This window comes from Protopterus annectens, chromosome 2.part0, assembly GCF_019279795.1.
Source record: "Protopterus annectens isolate FY-2018-M chromosome 2.part0, PAN1.0, whole genome shotgun sequence".
Classification (NCBI taxonomy): domain Eukaryota; kingdom Metazoa; phylum Chordata; order Ceratodontiformes; family Protopteridae; genus Protopterus; species Protopterus annectens.
In genome coordinates, this window is record NC_056728.1 from 322,581,298 (window position 1) to 322,603,797 (window position 22,500).

The following is a 22,500-nucleotide window of genomic DNA, read 5'->3' on the forward strand; positions in this document are numbered from 1 at the left end:
TAGCAAGGTATTTGGTGTTAAAGTATGCTACTGCTTCGTCTAGGGGGAGACTTTTTAGTACTGACCAGTTGCATGCCTTAAATTCATTTTGAAACTTGGTGAGAATAAAATTCTTGTTGTTTCTTAATGTTCTATAGGTGGGTTGGTAGGAGCAGTCTATTTTGAGCTTGATTACATAGGTGAGACAGTGGTCACTTAGGTAATCAGGCAAAGTGCCTGATTTATAAGATTGAAGATGGGTATTGACGAGTATCCAGTCTAGGGTACTTTCCTTGGTATTGGGTTTACCTGTCCTGGTGGGGGAGGTTATGATTTGAGTAAATCCATAGAGGTTTATGTGGGTTGTGGGGGTTTCACAAGAGCAAGTGTTCCAGTCAATGTTGAAATCCCCAAGAACAATTGTTTCTTGGGGTGGTTATTGGATAACCAATATAAGAAGTCTTCTAAGGTTTCTGTGTTCCTCCCTGGGGAATGTAGACACAGACAATGTTTAAATTTTTGTTTTTGTTAATTTGTAGTTTTGAGATAAGAATTTCAGCATTATTGAACTTGGGGTGGTTGTTGGGTGTCTATGCTGACAGATAAGGTAGACTTGTAAAGTATGCCTACCCCACCACCCTTTCTGGTGGTATGGTCTAGTCAAAACATACTATACCCTGGTGGCAGAATCTCATGGTCCTTGGTGGCAGGGTTCAGCCACGGTTCTGTTAGGCATAATATATCTGGGGAAGGAACAGCTAAGAGGGCATGCAAGTGCTGAGTTTTGTTATTTATGCTTCTAATGTTTAGATGGCAGGCCAGCAGTGAGCTAGGAGGTCTATTTGTTGGAGCTATGGTGGTAGGGGATATATAGGGGGATTAGGGCCAACAGGTGGGGATGGACCAGGGTTTGGGTGGATGCCGCCATCCTTTGTGAGGTTGTAGTGTATCCTGAGCATGAGTTTTAAGATTTTGAATAAAGTTTTGTAATAGTGTCTAGTTTTATGACTAATGTAACTAGGTCTAGTAAGATGGTAGTATTTAGGGGTTAAGGAGGTGAGCATTAGGGGAGTGAGTAAGGGTGCATTACTATCTGTTGTAGATGGAATAGATGTTTGGAATTTAGGGTAGTGGAAACCTGGATGATCCTGATATTCTTAGGTGGTTAGGAGATATGGGATGAGTAAAAGGGATAGAAGTAGAGTTAATAAGACTATTTTGGGTGATAGCATACCTACTAAATGATACTTGAAACTTAGGCAAAAGGAATAGGAGAGTTAGAGGACTGGTGGTATCAGGTTGAGAGTGGTGCTGTTGAGTGATAAGTTGTTACTGATTGGTTTAAAAAAAAGTGGGGTGTGGTCTAGTACCAATAAATGTAGCAGCACCAGGGGTAGGAGGAATTTGTGGGCAGGGTGGGGTGCAAAGCAAGCCCGAGCGAAGCGAGGGCAAGCGGAGCAGGGATGAACCAATGCCTGTACCAAGTTGTAGCAGTTTAACCTGTATGAGGAAAGAGGGGGGTGGGGGAAAAGAGAAGGCAGTAGGAGTGGTTAGAGGAATACCTTGATTGACTGACACCACACCAGAGGTAAGTTGAATGTAAGGGCCTAAAATCTGCACTCAGCACTGTAATGTTACTTGCACTAGGCACTTTAATTTTACTTATGTTTAGCAGGAAAGACAGACCAACAGTATACAATTTTGAGGATTATTAAAAGGGTTAAATTGTTTAAATGTCAGACAAGTAAGTAAAGCTTTCAACAGGAATCTATGTCTGAGTGTTAGAAAGCCAGAAAGGTATAAATTATACCTGTAAAAATTTGGGACAGAGAGACAAATGTAAGTCAGTGTACTTTAGTTACAGGGGAAAGAAGCAAACACTCAAGCAGAAAAGAGCCCTATGGCTGACCAAAATGGTGACTTGCTTAATTACACAGCACTGTAAGAGAATGCTTAACAAATGCTTTTTGTGTTTATAAATATACATATATATATATATATATATATATATATATATGTGTATAGATCTAGATATATAGATTTATATATATATATATATAAATATATATGTGTGTGTGTGTATATATATATATATATATATATATATATATATATATATATATATATATATATATTAATATGCACACATACATATTACATAAAGGTAGACATACACACACGCACACACACACACACACAAACACACACACACACACACACACACACACACGCACACACACACGCATACACAAACGAATATATGTCTGGAATATTTGGGGTCTAGTAATTGAGTGGTTAGATATTGTGTTTGTATTACAGGAGTTTGTGGGACTTCTCTCATGTGTGGCAAAGCCATGAGTAAGAAACGAATACAGGCCCTTTTAAAGCTAATAAAATGACATCTACCACTATTCTATTAAACAGGTTGAATATCACTGACTATGATGTAGAAGTTTAAGGTGCAATATACAAATCACACAGTTAATTTTCCATATTTAACAGAAGTCTTCCTTCATACCAGAATAGAATGGTATAGAAGTTTCACGATAAATGCCCTTTCTTTTCATGTTTGTAAATTTAACAGTAATGGGGAGTTCATGGCATACTTGATTATCTATCAAAATTAGAAGCATTTTTCCAAAGAATGGCCCAGCACTGTCTGCATTCAATCTATCCCATGAATTTTCAGGCCGTGACACTATATACAGGCTCTGGCTAACATACCATGACACTATATACAGGCTCTGGCTAACATACCATGACACTATATACAGGCTCAGTGCTTCAAAATGAGGTTGATACAGCAGCTTTCATATTTAACAATGAGATTAGAGAGGGATAGACTGTAGTACTGCATAATACACAACCAGCTGTGACACTTAACGACACTTAACAACAGTCTTCAGCAATAATATAGCATCAGTTTACTTCAGTTACATTAGACAAGCCATTCAGCACACATTTGCTGGGGTCCAAATGGAGACAGAAAAGCAATCAGCAAGCAAAGGAGAGTAGTATTGCTGGAAATGAATTAATCCTCAAGTCTTGGTGACTACCTTCACAAGGTGGACCCTGTTTTTTGCAAAATCTCACCACAACGACACTAATATATAGACTGTATGTTACATAGCATATATCACGGACAGTAGGCTAAAAAAACAGCTGGGTGCAAGAATCTCAGGATAAAAAAATGCCTAATCCTGATAGCCACATTAGTGCTAGGACTAGAAAAACTGACAGTGTTGAATCCTCAAGACACAGAAACACTCCTACAATGGAGTTAGGCCAGGCTCAGGGGAAGGATGCCTCCCCTGTTTTAAGTAGTAATCCACAAAAATCAAAAAGAGCCATAATGATGATGGAGTGGACTATTGAGGAGAAGAAAGCAATTATGTATTGTTATTATTATGCAAGAAGCCCCCAACTTCTCGAAATAATATATACAAAAATATTAAGAGAGAAATTAGATTAAAGAAAAATACTTCAAAGCAAATTTATGTTCATTAATACAGCAGATTCATGAAAAACATTTTATAGACCAAGAAACCTTGAGCTGTTTGAAAAAAGAAGTGACTAAGGATGTGCAAAAATGTAAAGAACAAAATTTAGAGATTTTTGAAAAGTATAAAAAAGAAATACGGACATGGGAAAGAAGAACTGATATTGTGCAATATCAATGCACAGGAGAAAGCAAAATGAATCAATATAAAAAAGCAGCACCAAAGATATTCGGAGTGAATGCAGGCAAAGGCACCCAGATACAGAACATTTCACAAAACAAAAAAATAAGATCACAAAGGGAGGGACTGTAGAACACGAGATTAGTAGAGTAGAAGTTAAACAATATGGAAGGTGAAGTTATGGAATACCTGCAAAGTGAAGGATTTAGTGCAGAAACTCTAACACAGGTTATATCACAGCATGATGGAACAATGAGTCCCCCACGGAAGGAGAAACAGGAGTAGCAGGAGACATCTGAAGAAGAATTATGGACATGGGAAAGAAAAAGAGATTTCGTATGGTGCAATATTTATGCAAAGGGGAAAGCAAAACTAATCAATACAAAAAGGTCAGCACAAAGGTGTTTGAAGAGAAATACAGACAAAGGCATCCGGCTATGGAAAAGTTTACAGTACAAAAAATAAGAGAACAAAGAGGGAAAGTGAAAAGGAGGATCAGTAATGCAGAAGTTATAGAAATAGAAAGTGAGGTTATGGATTACCTGGGAAGTGAAGGATTTAATGGAGAAAATCTAACTCTGATAACACCACAGCAGGATAGAATAATGAATCACCAAATGAAGGAGAAACTAGTGGAGTAGGAAATATTAGTTGCCATATGAAGATACTTTGGAGCCTTGTGTAGGAAACCTGTAAAATATGTCATGCTGCATTTGCATAACAAGGGAAAGAACAGGAAACTGTGCAGCTCTGTCACAGTCAGTGTTGTAGAGTGATAGGCCAGTGAGCTCCCGTATGAAAGAGCAACGAATGACACAGGATGAAACTGAAGAGAATGTGGCATAGGAAGATGCTCTGGAACGTTCTATAGAATGCCCACAGAAAACGGTGAACAAAGAATGTGCCCTCACTTTAGAAGAACATGCTTTAAGCAAATAGGAGCAACACCAAAAAAAAAAAAAAAAAAAAAGAAATAGGCACATTTTGGAGAAATATCTTTGACTATTCTGTGGAACATAACAAAGATGCTGAATGGATAGAAGTAAAAGAAAGAATAAGAAGTTCAAATGTACAGGATATGAAATGGGATGAAGTAACGGCCAGAGAAATTGAAACAAAATTAAGAAAAGCTCCTAAATGAAAAACCCCAGGCCTAGATGCTGTACCTAACTTCTGGCTAAAAGTATTAATATTTTACATTAAGATTTAGCTATGAGTAAGAACTCTTTATATGCACACATCAAACAGAAGACACCCTGGTTAACAATAGGAAAAACAATATTCCTCCTTAAGAGTGAACCTGCAAGCTATCCTAAATACTATAGACCAATACCTTCCGATGATGTATTAACTATACAATGGAATTGATGCTGACAGAGTTTATTATGTAGCAGAAAACTCAATCATGGCAATAGGACAAAAGGGTAGCAAAAGAAAGTCATATGGAACAAAGGATCATTTGTTGTTAATAAAGACATAATGGAAAATTGTAAAAAGGGGAAGAATCTAAGTATGGCATGGATAGACTACACAAAAGCATTTGACAGCATCCTACATTCATGGATATAAGAGTGCTTACAAATGTGTAAGATACATCCTACAATAATCGATTAGATTACAGTTTCCATGAAACAGTGGCAAACCACTTTGAGGTTAAGCTATGAAAAGGACAAATTATTATTGTCCTTTTTAATCAATTTTACATTATTATTGGGCAGCAAATTGCTGCAGTAATTAACATTGTCACCTCACAGCAAGAGGTTCTCCGGTTTGATTCTCAGGGTGCCGTCTGTGTGAAGTTTGTATGGCCTCCATGCATTTGTGTGGGTTTCCTCTGCGAGTTTCGGTTTCCTCCCACATTGTAAAGACACACGTCTGGAGGGTTTCTCCTCAGGCCTCCACTGAAAATAGGCTCTGTCCTATTTGGACTTTCCCGGTCAACAAATGTTAACTAAATAAATAAATATTATTCCAAGGGTAAAAATTCTATGTGGGATATTCCAAGGTGATTCTTTGTCACCGCTGCTCTTTTGTCTCGCTTTTAACCCATTAAGCTGTCTACATAACAGATTAGCTCATGACTACAATTTGGATCCCAGAAAACAACAAAGTGTAAAAGTGTCTCATTTTCTTTTTGTGGATGATTTTAAACTGTATAGTTTGTCAGATGAGGAACTGAAAGCACAACTACAAGTGGTTAAATCATTCTCAGATGATATAATAATGTCATTTGGTCTTGATAAATGCACAAAAGCAACTTTTAAAGCAGGAAAGCTGCAACACCAAGAAATTAGCAGTCTGGGACAGGAATTTGATATAAAAGAACTTGAGCAAGAGGGAGTGCATAAATATTTTGAAAATGATGAAGGACCATGAATAAAAAAATGTGAATACAATTTAGTAAGGAATACTTTAGAAGACTAAAATTAATGCTGAAAATAGCTCTGACATCTAGGAACAAAGCCCAAGCTACTGTATAAACCAATTTGCTCTTCCTGTCCTAACTTATAGTATTGAAGTAACTGACTGGCCCTAAAAGGTATTGGATCAGTTGGACAGGAAAACAGGAAAAATGCTTCATGCTGATATATATATAAAATGATTTATAAAAATCAATGTATACCTAGATCATATATTCCCCGTTCTGACAGAGGCATGGGCTTCCTCAAAATTGATTACAAGTATAAATCTGCAATCATAGGACTGCATACATATCTGCTCCATACATAGTAAATTTTTGAAAAATTGAGGAGAATAAGTCTGATGACTTTTCTGTTTAGTTTAACAAAAGCATATCGGTGTCAAGTGGGAATGGAAATCAAACAAGAAGTAGATAAAAATCAGGCAGCAACTGAATGTGCCACAAAGCAAAAGATAAGGTGTAGGATCTGATGAGAAGGCAAGAAATGTGGAAAATGTATAAATATAGTTGCAAGTACAGAAAACCCTTGGAACAACCTCATGTCAATCAGAACTGAATGCAAGAATGATTAAGGAGAAGTGAATTTATATATAATATATATATATATATATATATATATATATATATATATATATATATATATATATATATATGTGTGTGTGTGTGTGTGTGTGTGTGTGTGTGTGTGTGCATGTGAGATATTTGAATTTTGCACACAAACATCAAATTAAGCATCTGCATATTTTATACAAACATTTACATATTCACCTGACACCTGTAAAGGGGATTATTATGGTAAATATATGAAGATTATGACTGCTGTTTGGTTTGAGTGGAGGAGAAGGAGGCTTAGTGGTAAAGCATAAGATCAAGGCCATGTTTTGTTAAGTAAGCTTATGCAAAGAATTAATTTGCAGATTGGATATAATTTTCATGATGCCTGGTAGAACAGAGTTCCAGAGTTTAGTTCCATATAGCAAGTGGTGCAAGCAGACACATGTTTTTGGAGTGTTCAGTCATCAGGATAATACTATTTCCGTTGTCTAATTTAAAAATTACAGGCTGGCCCCTGTCTATATGTGTACCAAGAACAGGTTAACATTTTGGAGACAGAAACTTTGCAGAATACACAACAGCATGTTTCTCTTGAACATTCCACACATTACTTTTCAGGGGAAAAACATTATTGGAGACTGCTGCATAATTGCTATCCTTCTCTGGATAAGTATTTTCCATTATTAAACTGCATATTTCAAGTTGTTTTCAAGTACTACTGCTATTTCTGTGCATTCTTTGGTAAGCTTTTACAGTCTAAATAATTTTAGACTATTGCATTTACCACTGCATTGAAACTAATTTTCTGCACTCCCACCTTTTCACAGTATCTGCTATTTAGATTACTGTTGAAATTTATCATTTTTGATACTCAAGGCAGTTTCATTGCTTAAGCTTTTTATTTTTGTACTGCCGTTTGGTGGAAATTGAAAGTAGCCAAATCAACTTCTATGCTGTAAATGACTTATGGAACCTTAGATTGTATTACTTGTTATTGGTAATTTTACTGTTGTACTGGTTGTTTTGAGCCTCTATAAAGGCATTGCGTTTGCACAAAGCTTGGCCCATTTCTGAGTACAGAGAATTATGTCTGAATCTAGTACCATCCTTCATTAGATAAGTACCTTGCATTACTAAATTGTACTTTTTAAAGTCATGTTTAAGCACTAGTGTTATTTCTGTGCATTATTTGTTATTTATGAGCACTGTTTGTTAAGTTATTTTACTTTAAATCAGTTAAGAGTCCTATAGTTTTACTACTGCATTTAAACTATAGTTTTCTGCATTCCTGTAGCCTTACTTTGGATACTGTTTGGATTACAGTTGAATTTGGTCATTCCTGTACTCTAGGAAGTTTAATTATTTAAGTTGTTTATTTTCTTGCACTTTATGTTCATTTTATGAGTAGGAGCCTGGAAGGGTCAGTACTGCTCTTTTGTGGCAGCAGACGATAGCCTAGTCAAATTCTGTGCTATGAATCTCTTAAGGAGCCTCAATTTTTGCTAATTGCAATTGGCCAGGTGCCATTTTACTATTTTACCAGTTGTTTTGAGCCTCTATAAAGGTGTTACTTTAGACTGAAGCTGGCTCCACTCAGTGGGTTTTAGCAGTGCTGTGTACACAGGCACCTTGAACAGATATTTTTCCTACAGAACTTCAGACTTCCCTTTTACTCGGTTGCATAAAAAGGAACTAGTGTACACAGGGATAAGCACTACCCCATGTGCTTTGGAGAAGATACTCCTATTACTATTATTCTACAAAAGACTACTGAATACCTACATAGGGCCGCTAACCATGGACATGAACTTTCTGACTATCTTTGTAGCCAGCTTGGTGGACATGGGCATCCTGGGACAATTGGCTTATGTTTTCTGACAACTGATTCTCAAACAAACTGATAAGACACATGAGAGATGTAGATACACACTGACACTGGAGGCAAAGGTCTCACATACAAAAACTCAGAATACCAACTGGGTTGTCAACAATGCACCACACACAATGTAGATCAGACACATAAACCCACATATGCTGTGGTACTTAAAAGTAATTTTCCTGAACCCCAAAGACATCTGACGTACAACAGATATCCTCAGCAACCCCTAAAGCTACTTGACCAAAACAACACTCACCACAACACATACAGCCAGACTTCTCTGAGCCTAAATTTCAAAGCCCATAAGGCAATATACCACACAATTTAAATTTTTAATCATAGGAGACTCCATTGTGAGACAGACAGATGTCCTCCTCACCAGGCTAAACAAACAGAAAGTCACAGTCTATCAGGAGCCAAGATCCACAAGATCACGTATGCACTCAGATCACTGGATCACAGTTAGCAGCATGACTCAGTTACAGTCCATGTGGTTAGAAATGACCTGAGACATACCTCCCTGAGCTACATGAAGAGAAACATTATGCCTCTCTCAGATTACGTGTCCCAGTCTGGTATTAGCCTAGCATTGAGCAGCATTCTGTCTTCACCAAAGATGATACCACAATATGAACAGAAGAAGATTGACTTTAATAATTTGCTTAGCCTCTGATGTCATGCCAAGTGGATGCAATATTTGTCAGCATGGGACGACATGGTCAACAGACAAAGATGCTTTACCTAGAAATCTGCACCTGTCCCCCTCTAGGCTTTCTAATATTGGCTAAAACATTGTCATCCCTCATAGTGCTTTTTTGGTAGTGCTATATGGGCAAACTTTCTGACATTGCAAAAACCACCCAAAAGGAATTTAAAAATGTTATTGCTCAGAAGTATTTAAAAAAAAACAAATCTATGCAGTTACCAAGATGCAAGATGTGGACAGCATCCCAGCAGGGCAGGGTTACAATGCCTTCCACACATTTAGGTCAGATACTGCACAGGCAGGTACTAAAGGTGTAAATATCACAATCTACGTCAATAACAAGCTCACCTCAAGGCTCGTCAAACAGGATGGTGTGCTTGAGTTCTCTCTATCCAAATAACTGTATAAGTCTCCCTCTATGACCCAGAAAACCCATAACTCATACTTAAATGCACTGGGGACACTCAACATTCAACCCAATACTATATTCATGGGAGACCTTATATATCCCACTGTAAACTGGGAGTCATAGACTACTCCAAACATGCAGACCCAGAGGTTCTTTGACTTTGTAAACATAAACATCCTGAATCAAATAGCCCACACACCAACTAGGGATGCAAACATACAAGAGTGAGTCCTTCCAAACATGGGTGAATATTCCACCCCTTCTACTGTAACATCTTTTCTGGTAAGGTCAGACCATGAAGCCACCTCCTTAAACCCTGAGAACACAGCTGCCTATGTAGAATTGCTCACAGAAACACTGTACAATTAAGTTAATAGATGGATGGAGACAGTTGTGCCTACCAGGAATAAGCTCAGAACAAACTCAAAAAATAAGCTACCCCAGTGGAATCCTGTCATCAATAGGTTGTATAACAATTCTCTCATCAATCTAAATAAACAATGCATGGGACAAATTAAGTCTATCAAATCCAGTTTTGAAGGAAAAATTGTCTCTTAAGCCAAGGACAACCATTAGACTTTGTTTAGCTACATCCACACCATCGAAGGCAGTACAAATCAATATGCAGAACTAATTGTAAATGCAGAACTAATTGTAAATGGAGTCACCTACATGGAGCTGAAAGATATAGCAAATCTACTATCCAAAATGTGATCCCTCAGGAAATACCATCAAACATAACATCACAGCTATCACTAGGAACGGTTAATAAATGCACTCTGCAAGACGGAGAACACCATATTGATGGTAATGATATAGGAAATCTTCAGAGACTGGATCCAACCTGGTGGACTTCTTCAAGGTGGACTTTGGTGCATACTGCCTACCTCAAAATTAAAGAGCTACTGTAAGGCTTTTGATACAATGCTGGATAGCCAGTTGTCTCACATAGAGACTGGTCACACTTATATCCTCCAGGAAAGACTAATACAAACAACTGGTGCCAGAATCATGGTTTAAAACTCAAAGCCAAGAAACAATAGTAGCCTTTATGTTGTTCAACTTATAAGCAAGCATATGGCATCTCGGTTTCAAGGAAGTAATTGTTCCATTGTATTTGTCCCTCATCAGCCCATTACTGAGTACAACACGAGGTTCCTCAGACAAAGAATACAGGGCATAAACAACACGTCCTATCAAATCCCTATCCATGTATTCTGACTCCTACAGACTGTTTAGGGGGGTATCTATGCTGGCATAAAACAAATCTTTGAATCCCACTCTGATGGCCCCTTTTGGATATCTGCAAAGCAAACAGCATCAGAACTTCCTGATCCAGGGACATAAACTTTGCTTGTGGCATAAATGGGACTTGTTGGAGGGACAGATATGTGTTGCAGAGAACACCCCTTCTCTTGAACAGGTTTCTCATCTGGGTGAGCAGAGTTTGTCCCTAACCCCATTCAAGAGTACCCTGGATAGGTGGATGGGAAATCTTAAATTCACATGTGGTATGGCCCCTAAGTCTCTAATGAACAGAGGCAGCCTTAACTAGCCATGCCCTAGCTTACATATATCCTCTAGAGGACTAAAAAATGTGTGAACCTATAAACCTATGTAAACAATCATTGCTAAGCTTCTATTCAGCTCTTATTTTAACTAGGTTTTTGCAAAAAAATTCTGTTTTATACCTATACAAATTATTAATATTTGACCTTTTTTCTTAAAAGTGTAACATCTTTCTTTTCATGTTGTTCTTGGCATTACATTACGAAGTTTGTACTGTTTACCTGCATACTTTTATAAAGATCTAATTTTGATGCAGCCCATAGTTTTGGGACCAAGACATGCAAGGTACTTTTCATTTACCTGGTTACACTCTGCTTGAAAATAGTTTGCATTCTTAAGTGCTGCTTCTACTCTCCCAGCTACAGTTAAAGTATTTTCAGATGCCTGGTTATTTTCTGGTGGCATCCATCTTTGTATGCATTCATCATTCATTCCATATGTATTTCTATCTCTATTCATTTGCAATATGTCTTCATAGTTTCAAAACTGGGCTAACTGTCCTAATATAGTGACACAGTCAGTGACTGCTTTAGTAAGCTTACTAGTATGCAACTGAAATTTATATCACTATATATATTACTTGATTTAGGAATAGAAATACCCAGAAATAAGCTTAACACTTGAATACTGGTCTTTTCACTTCATTTAGTTGTCCATAGGGGGTGCTGTTCATTAAGATCTTGGTTAATTCCATAAGCACAAAGAATTGAGACTAGTTTCCTATCTTCATCTGCAATGCCATGGTGATACAAAATTGTTCTATTCTTTCACAGTATTCCTAGTAAAGGGTTTCAAATCAAATAAAGTTGGAGTGTCTCAAGTTGCTATCTTCTTTTCTTTCTTGGCCCTCAGGTTCACTGCAAATGCAGAATTCGATAACCCTCATTGGCAATATAACTGAAGGTGTATATGAGCATAAAGTCCAACACCTTAGCCTTAGAATGACTTACCTTTAATAAGAAATTCACAAAACCTATCTAGACACAGCAATATTCATAAAACCAGATTTTACATGTCAGTAGCTGCAAAACTTTTTTTTCACATGCAGTTGAACATGAGGAGAGGTTAGAACTAACAATAAATATTTCATAGTAGAATGGACATTGTGTACTACAATTCCTACAATTACATTTGCCATTTAGTACTCACAATACCAGACATACAAAAATGATTTTTTTCCAAGTCATAACATGTCCATCTTAATATTCAGGCCGCACTCATTTTAAATTTCATAGACTTCCTGGAATTCATTTCAGGCTCTCACCTTACATAAAACACAGACTAACACATCATCACTATATAGTAAATGTGCAATGTAGCATCATATCAGCATGGCATTCTGGTATCCATCTGTAAACTAAGGTTCCCAACAGGTTAAATACAATAATTCAAAATTAAAGAGCTACTGTATATCCTGTGGATTGTTGCAGCCCAGTTTATAAATAGTACAATTAAAAGAGAAAAATCTTATTTTCTGAGACCAAATTAGAGCACACATCTTTAGTTTCTATTTGAAAGATAAACAGTTTTTGTTTTATATATATATATATATATATATATATATATATATATATATATATATATATATATATACACACACACATATATAAACACACACATATATATATATATATATATATATATATATATATATATATATATATATATATATATATATATATATATATATATATATATATATATATACATACACATATACATATGTATATATATATATATATATATGTGTGTGTGTATATATATCTATATATATATATATATATATATATATATATATATATATATATATATATATATATATATATTAGCCCTCTAGTCAGAGATCTGGAAACATATGTAGATAGTAATGTGGTCTTTCGTAGGTTCATAGTTTTATAGCTGAATACTAGGCTAACTGCTTTGAAAGGCCATTTTAAGTCTAGCTAATAACCCAAAGTCAGAATCAAGCCTTGTGCCTTGTGCTTATAAGGTGATGACTTTAACAATTATGCCAAACCCACCCACCCTGAAATGGCCAGACTAGTAAGAAAATCATTCTATATCACCCAACCTATATAGAAGGGGCATGGCATCCAGGTCCAAGGAAGTCACAGTGTCACTTTATTCAGCTGTTATCAGACTCACAATTGAGTATAATGCCTCCTTCAACAAGTACCTGACCAAACATATGCAATAGATGAAGTGCCCACAAAGGTTCCTTACTAATTGCATCCAGGGTATAAACACATTTTCCTATATAGATCACATTACCTATATCTGTACTTTATCTCCTACAGGTTACTGAAAAGCAGTCTATGCCTGGCATGCAAGGCATCCTTTGATCTATCTCTGAAGTTCCTTTTACTAATCCAAAAAATGAACAGCATCAGCACCACTAGATCCATGGATTTAAATTTAACTTGTGTCATAAATAAGAAATGTTGATGCGATAGATATGCGTTTCAGAGGATCCCCATGTTGTGGAATAGGGTCCCTATCCATGTGAAGCAGAGTACATCCCTAACCCTATTTAAAAGTAGTCTTGACAAATGGATGGGAAATAAAAAATTCACCCCTGTTTGGGCCTCTATGTCTCTGATAGACAGAGGCAGACAGTAATGCTCAAAATAACATACCACCACCCAAATAACCTCTAATAAATGCCTATGACATATAAGGACACAATTGGGTTGGTTTGCACGGCTAGGCTTATAAAGGCCCTGGTGGTCTTTAGCCTAGTATGTAACTATGAACCCCTGTGGGGTACTTGTGTAAAGTGAGTAGGCATCCTCAGAATCAGAAATTTGCTTACTTGAAAGTTTGCATCAAATAAACTCGCATAATAATATTTAATATCCCTCATATATGAGACAGATTTCATTAAAACAGGTTTGATTTTAAATTCTCATTCTGTGAAATGAATTAAGTTAAAAAGTCACTCCAAGACAATGTATGACACATAGATGGATCATATAACTTTTATGGAATTTAAACCGACTATGTAACAATCACAAATGGGAGTTATACACTTCAGAAATTATACAACATATCAAATATGTGTGTCCATTCCCTTTTAACATTAAATGCCTTGCATGAAACATTTCTGGTAGATGTTATAATTAGTTATCATGTGAGCATTCTTAATATAAAACTCCTGGTCTGTAATTTTGTAGTCACTGTGCATACACAGACACACACACACACACACACACACACACACACACACACACACACACACACACACACACACACACACACATTCACGTACATATGCATTTGAATACAGCCATCAAAGCACAAATGCGTGTGCACATAAGCAGGCACACACATGCACACACAAGCACACAGAGACACACACAAACACACACACACATACAGATGTGTTCACATTAAATATTCTAATTTAACTTACCAACACACAGGCGACCATCAGCACCATTAGTCAGGCCTGGTGGACATTCACACCTAAATGATCCCTCAGTGTTGACGCAGCGTCCGTTCATGCAGAGTCCTGGAGTCAGGCACTCATCAATATCTGAGCATGGAAATAAATATGTACAGAACAAGGTTATTTTTTTTTTTCTTCAGCACTGTATGAAGACACTAAAATTAACTGAAAACATAGACCAGAACAACTATTTTATTGCATCATCATTGTAACTCTCCTGTATAAAACACTGTACAGTTCTGCATCAACATGAAGGGTGGCTGGCCCACTGTCACAGAGAAAGTTCAACTGTCTGTGAAATTGGTGACCAGGTTACAGTGGAAGACTTAAACTGACATTTTATCTGTCCCTGATTTCCTTTGCATGATTTTGTCTTAAAATCTTATTTCCCTCAAAAACGGTAATATCATGACAAGGATGAGAGCTATAAGTGTACAGAACAATGCTCTGTATTATTTATAGACTTCTAATTCTGATGATATTGTAAGACAGCATAGGAACTTATTTTTTCATTCTTCATTTACTCACTTTATCCAATGTAGGATCATGGCAAATCTGGCTTCTCCAAATACCATGTGTAAGCAATGAAGCTAGAACAATTCTGAAGTCTTTGAAATGTGGGTGGAGATCAGAGTACCTGGTAAGAACCTATATAGACAGAGTGAGAACATGTAGACTAAACAGAGAAGGCATCCCCCTTCAGCGAACTGAGCTGGAGAACCAAATACTGTGATGTAGTAGTTCTGACTATTGAATCACTGTGCCTCTCTCCAAATACTCATATTGTGTGCAACGTGCATGCAAAACAACTGCATGAATAGCACATGCTAACATAAAACCAGAAACACTATTACAGACATTTGATACATACCAAGATAAAGCATACTGCGAAACAAGAAACAAAAGCGACTCAAATTAAAAATCTGCGAGACCCGAGCTGCACGATTACCATAAAGAACTAATTACTGTGACTGTTTGCTTTTGTCAAAATGTAGATGCTGGTCTATTTGTACAGTCCTGAATTAAGGTGAAACTGAACACTATGGGACTGTACACAAAATGGTCAATAGCAACGCCAAATCTACCCTTTACTATAGCAGTAATGAGCTACCTTTCTGTACATACCAGTGCAGTATCGTCCATTGGAAGACAGAGAGAATCCCGGTTTGCAGATACACTTGAAGCTTCCATCCTCATTGATACACATTCCATTCAAGCATAAGTTTGTGGTGGCACATTCATCATGGTCTGGGAAAAAATAAAAAAAAAATAAAAATTTATAAGGCAGTTAAATGACCTAATGTAAAATAAGGTTAAAATGAATTATGTATGGTGCATTGCCACATGCTGTGGAAGTAGATGAAGGAATTAATATGTCATGAAACTATAATGATCTAATCTGTATGACTACCATTTCTAAAAGCTGTCATAGCAACCCTTGTTAAATGCAACTGCTTAGTACGGATGCACTGCTTATGTTATTCTGTATACACCAAATGATTTATAACATATCTGAAATACAATAATCCAAAATTCCTCATAAGAACATATGGAACACACTCTTTATTTATAAATTATTATGAAAGAGTTCATTCATTTTGTCCTTAGAGATGATGGTGGTTGTGAATAACTTCTGTTTGTCCTTATGAGTGATTTTGGTTTATTCAACCTTATTTTTGCTGTTATGCTCTGATGCATTTTTTGTTCTTTTACATATCTGAAGTAATCTGGATGCATTTATCATCCACACCTTTAGTCTGGATCATGACTTAAAATAGATACTTAACCACCTCACTTTCTAGTCTAGCAAATGAAAATTATATATACATGTCAATACATGTCACTTCTGTGAATAAAGAAAGATAAATATTTATCTTGGCAAAATCTTAAGAGATCTTTCAGAAAAATGTTAATGTTTTTTATATAATGTTAAATTTTGTTATATGGATACAGTTATATTTGTTGTTTTTTTTTAGTTGATTGTTATGATTTATTAATTTTATACTGTGATTACATACTGTTTTAAAATGAAATAAAAGGTTTATTAAAAAAAGACACTTAGACACAACAGGGATATCAGCAAAGTACCGTACACTGTGAGATTTTCATTTGGTATGCTGAGTATTGGGCATCCAGACTAAGATTGTAATAGATTCAGCCTACACAATGTACACTACAGCTAATATCCCTAGTGTGAGCACTGATGGACATTCATGTTCATGTCAATCTCATAGATTACAGCCAATTTAAGACTTACGTATACTGAGGCAACAGCATCCATTGCATCGGTCAGTCCTGTATTACAGGCCACAGTAACCATATGTAGGCAATCAGACCTGTCTTCCGGCAAGAGCTGGTGTAAAACAGGCATTAATATGAACATCACAAAATGTGCTTTTCTAAATTTATGCTAATAGTTTGGCTAGATTGATAATTTGAATTTAAGCTTACATATTCTCTAACAAAGCTAATTGGAATATCATTTGTTCTAATCAATACTGTTTAGATAGGTATACAGATATTAATGTTTATAAAATAATTTTATTTAAAAACATGACTAAAGATATTTTAAGAAAATAAAGATAACTTTAGTTACAAGTTTATTATAACAGTAGTGAATAGTTCATATAGGTAATCTTAGCAATTTTGCTGGAACTGCTAAATCAGGAGGGAACTTAATGACAAACTCACTCAAACTTCCAAAAAAAAACATATATTTTTAATCTAGTGATGAAATGTGATTGTGCACCCTGGGTTCTTTTTCAGAACTTGCTGTGTGAATGTTATGAACATTATGATCATGTGCATTATATTCTACAAACAGCTATGGTTATGTATAAGTAATGTTGCATTCACTGTAATGCTATCATCACTGTACAACAATCTCACTCCTTGCTCCTACAAGTATTTAGAAGAACTGGTATATGAACAGATATAAAATTACTTATGGCAACCATGACCTGCCTTCCAGCTGCCAGTGCAGGTTTAAGAATGGATGAAACACTATGACTGCTCTTCTGCTCTTCAGACACGCTTATGAAGCCTGGAGACGAAGCAATATACAGGAGCAAATTGTATCAGTCTGACAAAGCTTTTATTATGACTGACCAAAAATGCTTCAGCACATCATCATCCTTGTTTTTATAGATTTCACCCTATATAGTTGTACAAAGACTTTCTGGATAATAAAATATGCAAAAATTGTATTATGGTCTCGACAGCTACTCTCTTGGTTACTGGAGTTTATGGGGTAAGTGTTGGGGTCATTATTTTCTCCATATTCATCAGTTCATTTCAGTGAAAGTACATTAAAAGCTCAAATAAGATAACTAATTTCTGTGGTGTTTTTGTGTGTGTGTGTGTGTGTGTGTGTGTGTGTGTCTGGGGGGTGCATAATATTTCTGCATCAACTTCAGCAGAAATGCACACTGGGGTGTATGAAACATCTTAGTATGAAACAGTACTGCACATAAATCAGGCTCAGAAATGACTAAAATGGCACACAGGAACAGATGCTGCTGTTTTTTTAGGTGTCTAATATCTCTAGTATCTGCCTGTCTGTTATTGCAAAACAGGTCTTTTAACAGAGAAGCAAATTATATCAAGTAAACCTCAAAGTGTGTTTAAGATTCCATGATTCTAGTGCTAAACCTAACCTTTTTTACTATGGTCTCTGACAGTTTACATACCTACATCAGAAATGAGTGCAGGTCAAATAAATGAAAAAAGCTGTATAACTCTAACATGTATGAAGTAACATAAACACAAATTTAAACAAAATTTGCACAAAAGACACCTGAACAGTCAAGTCATTAAAAATTCAAATACAATGCAAAAAACTGCATTACTATTTGGGGTTAAAACCCTATAAACCCTTACGCTAATCAACTTCAAAACTGTTGACTGTACCAAGGGAAAGGGAGTTTCTACAGTGCAGTAATCATCTGTGGTATAGTACATTACATTATAACTGTCTTACCACACCTCATGCGATAAAGCAACTTAATGTATGCTGTTGAGTCAACTTTGTTTCGTTGAATCTCATTTCAATGAATTTCATTTCACCCCAACCACTTCGCTGAAAACTCAAATTACTGAAAACTCATTTCACTGAATCTCATTTCACTGAATTGCAGTTAGTATATATGGCACCGTGTAGAGTACTGTAAGGCAAGTAAAAGCTATCTGCCCTTTTCTCCACTGTAGTGTGATCCTGGAGTTAGTATATATAATTAGGGGTGTGTGTGTGTGTGTGGGGGGCACAGCCCCCCACTTAGTTTGAGTACATATTGTCTTCTGGAGAGAGTTAGTCATTGGTGTTGCAACTATGCATGTCTATTGTTTAAAATGTATTGTTTTGAAGTTTTTGGTAAAATACAATATAAAACAAACAAGGTAGGGAGGGGTGTGCCCACCCCCAACTATATATATATATACTAACTTCAGGACACACTACAGTGGGGAAAAGGGCATATACCTTTTACTTGCCTTAGTACTCCACACGGTGCCATATATACTAACTGCAGTTCAGTGAAATTAGATTCAATGAAATGAGTTTTCAGTAATTTGTTTTTTCAGTGATGTGATCGGAGTGAAATGAAATTCAGTGAAATGAGATTCAATGAAACAAAGTAGACCCATGCTGATATATGCGAGAAATCCTGAAATGAAATAGAAAATTGAACACAGCCTCATACAGAAATCCAACTGCCCACATTGACAAAATGGCATATTGATGGATTAGGGTCTATATCACGTCATGGAAAAATCAGTTCATCGAAAATTTTCAGTGCAATTACATCGAACATGCCATTCGTCGAACTGATCATACTGAGAATGCGGTACAGTGAGAATCAGGAAATTTGCTCTTCCCTCAATGTTTTGCAATCTCGGAGATGATATATATATATATATATATATATATATATATATATATATAATAAGCAGGGGTGTGGGGGCACACATGAAGGGACTTCAACAAAGGCATTTCCTATGAAGTGGCGTTCGTTGAAGTGATGGTTCAATGAAGTGATATAGACCTGATGAATCTACAAGATAATCCACAAGTCATGCTTTCATTGACCATGATGTGAAACAAAATGCCATCTCACAAACTTCCTTCTTCTGATCGTGTTCTTTGCAATATGGATACATGTGTCATGTATGCAGTTGCAGTTTATTTGCAAACAAGATATTAACTGTTTAGCAGAAAATGAAATTGCTTCAGAGGCAGTAAGACAACACAGCAGTTTTTTTTTTAATGCCTGTGGGTCTACTGTGTCAGACAGCAGTCTGACTAACATGGCAAAATAGATCAAAACTGAACTGCAATGAAAAGGACAGAATAAGACACATGAAGTGATAAAACCTCACACCACTCACTTGGTAGACTGCCTTGCCACTTATGATGATTCTCTAAGTTCTGACCTTTAACCACGAGTGCAGACATCATCAGCAGAGGTTTGTTCATTATACTGCACCTGGTTCTACATGCATGTGCTTGTGTGTGTGTGTGTCTGTGTCAAAGTGTGTGCCTACACCATATCTATTCATCTGAAGTCTGTATCTCCTTTGCTAATAAAGTACCTGGCCTTTGTCATTTGTTCAGTGACTGAGAAGAAAATGTCCACTTTTAACACTTGTTGGAACCTGACAGACACAGCATTGTGTTTTAATGATCAGTGCAAATTTTATTGCATGTATAACTTACTTTGGAACTGTAAACTACCTTGATATGCTGTGAAAAGTAATTTTAAACAAGTCACTGTCTGAATGAATGGGTGCTGAAGGTGGGACTTTTCATTTTTTGAATACTGTAGTTTATAACTGCTTTATCAACCTCTCTGTATCCCTCCATCAGAGATCCACTGCAATTGTTTCTTTAGAGTGTTCCTTTGCTCAATAGGCCTCCACAATTCTCAAAAAAGAAGTCTTGGTGTTTGCTTCATCATGAAGGGGATAACTTTATGTGTTGGGTAAGGTAGATACAAGATCTGTTTATGCATTTATTTTTGTTTGTTTGTTTACTGGGCAAATACACTGGTCCAAGGACCCCTTTCAGCCATGAACCTAACTAGATGCAGACACACCCATACATACAGTGCAGACCATACACTGTGCAGAATTACAAACAGCAGCACTTAGCTCATGGCATATGGCTCAGCAGAGGCTATGCATGGATTATTAACGAGGGAAAATATCAAGCACATTGTACGAGAACTGATCATACTGACAACTACACTGCAATCATAAATAAATGCCTTATCTAACAATATATATATATATATATATATATATATATATATATATATATATATACACACTAATCATGAATGGATTAATTAATAAAGTGACTAGCAAACCAGTAAGTAAAGGAAAAAAGCTATTTGAAGAGTTACTAGCACAAATGGATCAATGGCCAGTGCTGCATTAAGAAATGTGGTAATCAACAGGAATAATATGGATCAGTACATTTACAAACCTGGATTCATGTGGAGCTGATTAGGGAATATCTAATGCGTAAAATTAGCATGGAAAACAGCAGGCTCAGGGTTACCACAAGTGCAGGACAGGAGAGAATTTCAGATCATAGGGGTTGTTCTAACAGATAATTTGTCAGCAGAAGGAAAACGAGAGTTAGGATAATATAGTCTTCATTGAGCAGAGAACTGTCATGACCCCTAACGGGTCTATATTACAAGATCGAATGATTAGGTAATTGAGCACCTAAACATCGAACTTGTAATATCGAAAGCAAAAAATAGCGAATGGCCGATTTAACGCAGGGAAAGATTTCCCTTGGCCGTTCACCGAATTTTGCCATTTTGTCTACTGTAGAGCGATCTCGGAGTTGGATTATTTAGTTGAGGGGGTGTGCGGAGCACAGCCCCCCACATCGAGGGGTGTAAGAGGTGAAGCCCCCCCACTTAGTTTGGGTGTAAAGTTATTTTTTTTCCCGTGGTCCACTGATGTGTTTTCCTGCGCCATTCGATGTTTTTGGGTTTGATATTACAAGTTCAGTGTTTAGGTGTTCGATCATCTAAGTATTCGATCTTGTAATATAGATGCCCCCTAACTGGGCAATGTAACATATACTGATATCAAACTTGCACAATGTGAGCTTTCAATTTCTGTACAACAACATATCTAATATTCAATTTAGTAATATTGCATTCTGTAGGGGCTCAAGTATCAGGCAAGACTCATGCATATAGCAAGACTCCCCACTCCCTTCATCTAGGATAGAACTGGTCAATGCCTCCTTCATTCTGTCCATCCTGGCTGTGCCTTCTGGAGCACTGGCTCATTTCTGAAACTGCATAACTAATGGCACAGACAGGTATCTTGCTTTTTGTCAAGCCCGCTTATTATATTTTTCATTGATTTCTTGGTAACCGATATTAATAATCAGTTGGCTATATATACAAAAGTAGTATGGCCTTTAAGACATTTCTGCCTGTGGAAATGCAACTGGGAATAAACCTTTATACATTAAATGTTCTTTTTTGTGGAGCTGAGTCACTTGTTATTTGACTGAGGAAAGTGTGGAGGGATTATGAGTGCTGTGTTGAGGTCTGTTTAGTCTTCTGATGTTGAAACATTTAGTAGGCTGCTATGTTAACCGCAAGGTTCAAGACGTGTTCTTAGGACTATGTAAACATTATAAAACATGCTCAGGAACAGGAAACATATGATAATTTTATTACAGAGTGTATCTGTGAAATGAAGTGAATCATGCTGTACCGTAGGGATCACAGCCATTATCTACTAGACATTCATGCCATTAGTCAGCAAGCAAACTAAATGGAATATTTTATAAAGGAACCATTTTTCCCAGCTCAAGGATGTTTTGT

General features: G+C 36.5%; 1 protein-coding gene across 1 annotated transcript in view; it reads right to left on the bottom strand.

Moving 5' to 3' along the window:
- The window catches only part of FBN2 (fibrillin 2), a 2,449,070-nt gene that overhangs the window by 1,230,285 nt on the left and 1,196,285 nt on the right, over positions 1–22,500 (bottom strand). Inside the window, exons 14-15 of the mRNA XM_044060803.1 lie at positions 15,773–15,895; positions 14,612–14,734 (exon numbers count right to left, since the gene is read on the bottom strand). Coding sequence (XP_043916738.1) covers positions 14,612–14,734; positions 15,773–15,895 — 246 coding nt within the window. The remainder of the gene's footprint in view (positions 1–14,611; positions 14,735–15,772; positions 15,896–22,500) is intronic.